An 8,812-nucleotide genomic window follows, 5' to 3' on the forward strand; every position below is an offset into this window, starting at 1 on the left:
CCCCCCCCCCCCCCCCCCCCCCCCCCCCCCCCCCCCCCCGCTGTGTCAGCAAGAACCCCGGGTGTGGGGAAAATGCTACTGCTCTTGGCAAATTAAATAAATCAACATAAAATGGGCCAGCACAGAGAGATCGGGTTGGAGGTTTCCTTCAGATCAGACGAACATAAAGAGAAAAACCAGAGGCCCAGAGGCCGGTCCTGGCAGTGGCACATTGACGCACAAATCTAGTCTACCTGGAAATGACGTGGCAGTTGTGGAAGAAGCATCAGGCTTGAACTGGGAGGAATTATTTAACTCTCTGCTCTTATGAATAACTTTACACTCACCAATGCAGTTTTCTAGTAACCTGACTGCCTGAGTGGTTTGCCACAAGCCTTCTGCCCACTGCACCTACATTTCTCACTGTTAATTAATTAATCAGCATTCTGGCCTAATAGGGGAACCCCTTTTCCCTTGGTTAGTTTGCCTTGAGGACACCAAGTCAGGCTGTAGGGTCTGGAAGATCAAGGTTGAAATAATCAAGGCAAGTGACAAGTGATAGGCTTCCTGGAGGCTCAGCTGGAGAGGTCAGGGGACAGACAACCAACTGGCCTCTCCAGCTGTGCCAGGAGCATTTTCCATGCAAATTTCTAAATGCACCAGCTATAACATCAGTCTCATTACTTTCAAAAGCCAATTTTACTAATATGCAATTTAAAATCTGGGAAGCATTGTATGACGCTATTACCTAAATAAATGTTTTTCAAATTGCAGGAACCGGATTCATTTCTGGGTAGTGAAATAAACGTATTGAGTTGCAGCTAGCATTTTTAAAAGAGGTAGAATAAGACAGGATGGAATTAAAACTAGTAAAGTTAAGTACTGGTCCATAAAATTTTTCTTTCATTTATATAGACTGTTTCAATTACATACATATGTGTCATGATCAAAGAAATATATACTTAAAGACACTGAACACAACTATTTTCATTTTCATAACTCATTTAATCCCATATTCTGGTTTCTAAATTTCTAAGTACATACCTCAATGTTTCGTTTAATAAAATCCTGGCTGTGTTTACCCCTGAGCTTAATCTTTTCTGTATTTGAGAAAGGTTTCTTTTCTGCTCTGATCAATGACTCATTTCCTTCCACATCATAGGTAAAATCTAATATTAAAAAAAGTTCAAAATTTTTCACAATTATAATTGTCCAGTATGCTACAATTTTACCTTATACATACATTTAAAATATATAACACACATAGAAAAACTTCCAAACTCCAAATCCAGAAACCTAATATACATATGGAGATTTATTCTTATGGGTAAAAAAGATATATAATACATACACACACTCACACACATGAATATTACTCAGCCATAAAAAAAAGTAAGATCTCGCCATTTACGACAACACAAATGAACCTAGAGGAATTATGCTAAGTGAAATAAGTCAGACCAAGAAAGACAAATACCATATGATTTCGCTCATATGTGGAATCTAAAAAGCAAAACAAATGGATAAACAAACAAACAAAAAGCCAAATCAGACCTATAGTATGGAGAGCAAAGTGATGGTCTCGGTGAGGGGGGGGGGGGGTAGGAGATGGGCAAAACGGGTGAAGAGGAGTGGCAGATACAGGTTTCCAATTATGGAATGGATGGGTCACAGGGATGAAAGGCACAGCGTAGGGAATCGAGTCAATGACATCATAATAGTGTGGCATGGTGGCCGAGGGAGCTACACTTCTGAGTGTGGATTAACATATAAACCTGTCAAATCACTATGTGGTACATCTCAAACTAGCATAACATGTGTGCCACCTATACTCAGAGGAAATTAATTAATTAATACAATATATTTTATCTTAGTCTTTATATGAAACAAAACTTCCCCAAAAGACTAGAGTCATCTATCCTGTGATTCTATTAATATGCCAGCACCCTCTCTGAACAGTAAGTGTTTGTTCACACCTGTCTTTTAAGCAAGGTCTGGGCATAAGTGTCCTGGATGTTCCACATCCCATCCGCACAAAGCCTTACAGCTCATCTCACTTTGTCAGTTTTTCCCAACCTTTGAAAAGAGGCCTGAGTCACCTTCTGACCCTGGGTGCTCAAAACAAGGGTGAGAAAAATACTTATGGACTCTTATTCCCTTCACTAAATATCTTTCTTCACTGTCGTCATGTTCAAAGCATTTAAAGCAAGATCATGTGAAAGCTTCTTTAAAGCTCTAAAAACAGGCATAGGGAAGACAAATGGCCACATTAAAGTCCAAGAGGGTAAAACACCAACCAGTAGCTCAACACGGAAAAGGTTTACTTAAAACTTATCTCTGCCTTATAAGAGAGGGTACATCAATAAAAAGGACTAAGGGAGCTAGTAAGTTGGCATATTTATAGCTAATTATCAAAGATTCAACACAAATTTAATAATTAAAGAATATATTTTGATAAGAATACCTAGAAAGAACCGGGAAGAGAGTAAGATCTCTGGATTTAAATTCTTTTCAAAGAAAAAGAAATTTGAGTAAGAAAAAAGTTTCACTCAAATTTAAGTTACAAGTGTCTAGGCAAATAAATCTGGGCTTTATTATTGGGATTTTATTTCTTTAATCAATAATGTTTCTTAATTAACTACCAACAGTTAAAGTACGAGTTACTTTTTTGGTGCATGGCCTCCTTAGATACAAAACAGAACTTTTCCCCATATTACAACTTGTATATAGTCTTTTGAGCTGAAATATAAAGTCTATTCATTCCGTCAAAATTTCATATACTCTTAAAAATACAATATTAAGATAACTCATATTAAATGCATCCACATCTACATTTATAATGATTTCTTTAAAATACACTTTCAATAAACTATAGTAAAAACATTGGACTGCCTGGTCAGAACTGTCTCACTAGAAATGTCCTCTTCTCCCCATCCTGGTGGTGATCAACAGGAACAGAAGTTTCCATGTTTCTATAGTAACCCCAACCCTTGCTCGGTTTGATGAGCTGGTTGGACCAGTGGTAAGCATTTAACCCAAGCTGGATCAGTTGGTATCTTCTCTGCAATTCAGGCACTGAGTTTCCCTCTCAATGATTAACCACAGAATATGCTTTTGGGAATCAAAAAAGCTGTCTACCTCCAGGATTGTTTCCATAAATTTTCTTTTTTGCTTAAGTTAGTTTTCCATTACTTGCAGCCAGCTTTTCTTTAACTCTTTATCATATAAAATTTTAAATATCCAAAAGTAGAATGAATGCTATGATAAACCCTCAACAACTAACTTCAACAATGATTAATGCATGACCAATCTTGTTTCATCTTGATTCATTCAGTCACTTTCACCTGCCTCTGGATTAAATCAGATCAAATCATTTCATTTGTGAATATTTCTATATATAGCTATATTTCTTGTGACAATATGCAAAATCACACAAATTAAAACATACCTTGATTGACATTCTGTTTACGGTTTTCATATTCTTCTGGAGGGACTTGAGTGTGAAACACTGAGAAAAAGGTGTCTTCATGCTCATAGCAAGAAGGATCTGTTGATTTAAAAACTCACTTGTTCAATACACAAAATAAGTGGGAAAGTGTCTACAAGAACAATTGTTTAAACGTAAGATCTAATATTCTCTGCAATATTCCTCAATCCCCTCCACATATACATTTCTTAAAATGTCACTTCCAAGTACAAATTATAATTATCTTTGTACACTTTAGCCATTGAAATGAACAGGAGAAAATCCAGACAGTCAAAAAGCATTTCCCTAGAACTTCTGTGCAAAGAAGATGTACAAGTGTGTGCTAAAATATCGCTTTAACTCCCTGGAATTAATGTATCCAAATCCCAACATTCATATTATAGAGAATACGCACACTGAGTAACTTTGTATTTTTCTTTTTGTTTTAGGTCCCCAAAGTAAAGATTTCAGATATAGGGTTAGTCATCAAGATAAAAGCATTGTGTTGGGAATGCAAACTGGTACAGCCACTTTGGAAAACAGTATGAAGTTTCCTCAAAAAACTAAAAAATAGAACTATGCTTCAACCCAGCAACTGCACTACTAGGCATTTATCCATGGGATACAGGTGTGCTGTTTCGAAGGGACACAGGCACCCCCATGTTGATAGCAGCACTATCAACAATAGCCAAAGTATGGAAAGAGCCCAACTGTCCATCGATGGATGAATGGATAAAGAAGATGTGGTATATATATACAATGGAGTATTACTCGGCAATCAAAACGAATGAAATCTTGCCATTTGCAACTATGTGGATGGAACCTGAAGGTATTATGCTAAGTGAAATTGGTCAGTCAGAGAAAGACAAATATCATATGACTTCACTCATATGAGGACTTTAAGAGACAAAACAGATGAACGTAAGGGAAGGGAAACAAAAACCATATAAAAACAGGGAGGGGGACAAAACAGAGGAGACTCATAAATATGGAGAACAAACAGAGGGTTACTGGAGAGGGTGTGGGAGGGGGGATGGGCTAAATGGGTAAGGGGCACTAAGGAATCTACTCCTGAAATCATTGTTGTACTATATACTAACTAATTTGGATGTAAATTTTAAAAAAGAAAAAATTAAATTAAAAAAAGAAAAAAAAGATAAAAGCATGTGTTTGAAAGAGAAAACCAGAAGACTCTTACCAGTTAGGTTTCTTCCTTTTAGGATTTACACTCTTGGGCTTACACCCATAAAGAAATTAGGAAATTGTGTTTTTCAACTCTTGTTTCAATGTAATTTATTTTATTTTCTCCTATTTAGCTAATTGAGACATTAGATATTTGTAAGAAACTGCTAACATAAATAAGTATCCTATTTTTTTAAGTCTCTTCTATGTCTTAACGTGAGAAACTGCCAGGTTGTGGCAAAGAAATATTTTTGCTTCCGAAACATGATGAATCTTAAAGATATTACAGGATCCACCACCTATCTTTAAAGCAAACTTGATTCAAGCACCTCTTTGAGATGATACAGGCAAAGGAAGTACACAGAAGATACATTCACCCCAACATACAAATATTACCAAATTCAAAACATACAACTTCTGATAGTAAAAAGAAATGTATCAATTCCAGTTCCCTAATTTGGAATTCATAATAATGTAGCATTGTTGGAATTGTCATTCCAACTTTAATCCCACACAATCTTTGAAGAGGAGTTAATCTAGCAAATCAGTGGTATAAGCCTTGAGTGGAAGAGGGATAAGCTACTTTTGTGGAAAAGACAAAAAGGTTTAAAGTTCTTGTCAAGTGGTAGTATATTTATTTTTGATCCCATAATTCCTTCTTAATAGGAGTTTCACTCACTTTTACACTGAAGCATCTATAAAGATGCAAAAATATGAAATCTTGCAATACTAAAAACAATTACAGCAAAGTGATATTTGGAGATTTTTAAACTAAGGCCTTTTCCGAGGCTAAAATTATTCTTGTGACTCTGTGGCTCTTTACCCATATTCTCAGCGGTATTCTGTATATTCAGTACCTCAGAGAGAAAGTAAGTACAGCCTAGAACAAAGGCCTGATAGCTCAGCTTTGAGTTTAAAAGACAACAGTTTTGGAAGTCTGGTATTCAATTGCAGAAGCTTAACTCCTCAAGAGAAAAAAAAACAAAAAGCATCTTCTGAATTTCCAAATTCCTCCTTTAGAAAGCTCTTCCTTACAGTAAGGAAACAGCTGATTACTATAAAGGAAATGTCAGAACTAGAAAACAGCCATTGGGGGTGGGGGGTGGTGCTGGGTGGCTGAGTCGGTTAAGTGTCGGACTCTTGATTTTGGTTCAGATCATGATCTCACGGTACATGGGATAGAACCCCAAGTCGTGCACTGACAGTTCAGAGCCTGCTTAGGATTCCCTCTCTTCCTCTCTCTCTTCTCCTCCCCTGCTCATGCATGTGTGCACTCGCTCTCTCTCCCAAAACAAATAAACTTTAAAAAGAAGAGACAAGAAAAGAGCCATTGGGTAACCATCATAATACTAGATTCAGATAAGAATCACCAATAGATGATAAAAGCAGCAGGTGAAACTTTGAAGAATGACAGAATAGCTTCAGAGTATATCTCCACGAGAGAACTTACTCAGTAAAAAAGGAAAAATACTAACTTTACAGTGGAGAAACCTGGAAGACACCACTTCAACCAAGTGATCAAGGTTAACCTTACAGTGATGGGACAATTGACATCATGCACTTTCTGCTAGGATCCCTGGAGGACACAGTGGGATTCCTGCCCAAAATGTATAACATGAACCTAAGCTTGTGGAAATGTAAACAAACCCAGACTGGGTAACAATCTACAAAATATCAAGTCTATGGTCTTCAAAAACGCCAATGCCGTAAAACACAAAGAATGACCAAAGAGACATGACAACTAAATTCTTATGTTACAAAGGATTTTAGCGGGACACTTGGCAAAATATGAATAAGGCCTGTAGATTGAATAATAGTATTGAATCAACATTAATTACCTGATTTGTGCATGTGTGTGTGAATACATGTGTCCTTGTGTGAAGAGAGAGACAAATCTATACAGAGAGAGACAGAGACAGACAGAGACAGAGGAGGATGTGGTAAAATGTTAACACTTGGAGAATCTGGATAAAGGTCTTGAAAACTCTTTGGACTTTTCTTGAGACTTGACGTCTGAAATTATATCAAAATTAAATTTAATAGGAAATTTTTAATAATTCCTCTCCTCACTAGAAACATTTATTTGGGGGGAGTTGGGGGAATCTCCCTTCGGAGATCAAGAGCCAGAGTGTGAGGGACTGAGCACATTTTAAATAAGAGCCTTACAAGAGAAAGATTGCAGGATGTGATTTTAAGTTGTTTCCTGCCTCCTAAGGAAGAAATCAAAGCCCATCCCACACGGTGCAGAAGGACCCAGAAGAGCATCGGAGGAAATGAGGTTAGAGTAGATACAAGTGACACAAGTGTGAAGCTGCTTCCTGGTACACATTCCCTTGGAGGTGGGTGAAATCCTGAAGTTGGATTGAGACACCCTCTCACACACACCCATAGAAAACGAGGAAAGCCAGGTGCCTCACTGCACACTTGGAACTCTGAAAGAAGACTCCACACACAGTGCTCCACATTTACACGTGACAGCTGCAAAGCAGCAAAGGCAGTGTGCCACGTTTAGAGGGAGACAGGGCCTGAAATTCATTTTGTCTCTCTCTCTCTCTCTCTTTCTTTCCCTCCCCCCCCTTCCCCTCTCCCTCTCTCTCTCTCTCTCTCTCTCTCTCTCTCACACACACACACACACACACACACACACACACACACACACTTCCTCATGGCTGGCCTATTGTATGGAGATCTAGAAATTCTCACTTACCCCTGGGAACTAGATGAAGCCGTCCCCCATTGCACGTCATTATGCCAACCAAAACTGCACATACCCAATTGTCCCTTAGAATTGAGAACTATTCTATTAGACTATCACTTCAATAAATTCAAAATATCAAAGCAATGACCGTAATATTATACGTTGCTATATTAGCTTTTAAAATATAGGGCTTATAGGGGCGCCTGGGTGGCGCAGTCGGTTAAGCGTCCGACTTCAGCCAGGTCGCGATCTCGCGGTCCGTGAGTTCCAGCCCCGCGTCGGGCTCTGGGCTGATGGCTCGGAGCCTGGGGCCTGTTTCTGATTCTGTGTCTCCCTCTCTCTCTGCCCCTCCCCCGTTCATGCTCTGGTCTCTCTCTGTCCCAAAGAAAATAAATAAACGTTGAAAAAAAAATTAAAAAAAAAAAAACATTTAAAATATAGGGCTTATAAAAAACTCTAGAGAACAAGGGAAAGGCACCATCATTTTCCACTGAACTATTAGATCAATAAGGAAACAAGAACACAATAACAATAGAGAATAGTGAGAACACCATAAAGAATGCACTTGGGAGGTAAAGCTATTTTCAGAAATAAATTCATAGCAATGATGCTTTTATCATATCGTTACAGACTGAATTGTATCCCTCCAAAATCTGTAGGCTGAAGCCCTAACCCTCAATGTGACTGTACTTAACAGGGCTGTTAAGGAGGTAATAAAAGCTAACTGAAGTCACTGGATGGGGCCCTAATCTAATAGAATTTATGGCCTTCCAAGAACAGGAAAAGACACCAGAGATAACCTTTACCACTTCCGCCACTTCTCTGGAGCACAGAGAGAAGGCCATGAGGACACAGGGAGAAGGTGGCCATCGGCAGGCTGGGAGGAGCGACCGCACCACAAAATGAATTTTCCAGTATCTTGATCTTTGACTTCTAACCTCCAGAGCTGTGAGCAAATAAGTTTCTGCTGTTTTGAAGCCACCCAACCTGTGGAATCTTTCTATGGCAGCCCTAGCAGACTGATACGCAGATTTTAAGGCAAAATAAAATGAGCTTAACTAACTTGACTAAAGAAGCTAGAGAAAACAATAGCAAGGTCAAAAAAAGAAGAAAGAAATGAGCCAGAATTAGCAAAGAAATTCAAAGCTGGCTCCTGAAGGTAGAAAAATCTACAAGGGTAATTTTAAAAAGAGAAAAAACACTAATTGTAATGAAGATGACATATTTTGATGAAAGAATAAACACGCAGATCACTGAAACAGAAGAGAGAGTTCAGAAATAGACCCACAAAAATATAGTCAATTGATCGTTAACGCAAGAGCAAAGGCAATTCAATGGAGAGAGGATGATCTCTTTAACATGGTGCTGTAATAACTAACTAGATGTCCATGTGAACAGGAAAGAAAAGAGAAAAGAAAAGAAAAGAACACAACAAAAACAAAGGGAAGGGAAGGGAAGGGAAGGGAAGGGAAGGGAAGGGAAGGGAA

The 8,812-nt window shown here is 38.3% G+C and overlaps 1 protein-coding gene across 1 annotated transcript in view; it reads right to left on the reverse strand.

Moving 5' to 3' along the window:
• LOC121042063 (fibrous sheath-interacting protein 1-like) overlaps positions 1–8,812 on the reverse strand; it is a 58,549-nt gene that overhangs the window by 9,807 nt on the left and 39,930 nt on the right. The window contains exons 6-7 of the mRNA XM_040493370.1: positions 3,428–3,526; positions 1,024–1,148 (exon numbers count right to left, since the gene is read on the reverse strand). Coding sequence (XP_040349304.1) covers positions 1,024–1,148; positions 3,428–3,526 — 224 coding nt within the window. The remainder of the gene's footprint in view (positions 1–1,023; positions 1,149–3,427; positions 3,527–8,812) is intronic.

This window comes from Herpailurus yagouaroundi, unplaced genomic scaffold (genome assembly GCF_014898765.1).
Source record: "Herpailurus yagouaroundi ecotype Mexico unplaced genomic scaffold, PumYag 184, whole genome shotgun sequence".
Taxonomy (NCBI): domain Eukaryota; kingdom Metazoa; phylum Chordata; class Mammalia; order Carnivora; family Felidae; genus Herpailurus; species Herpailurus yagouaroundi.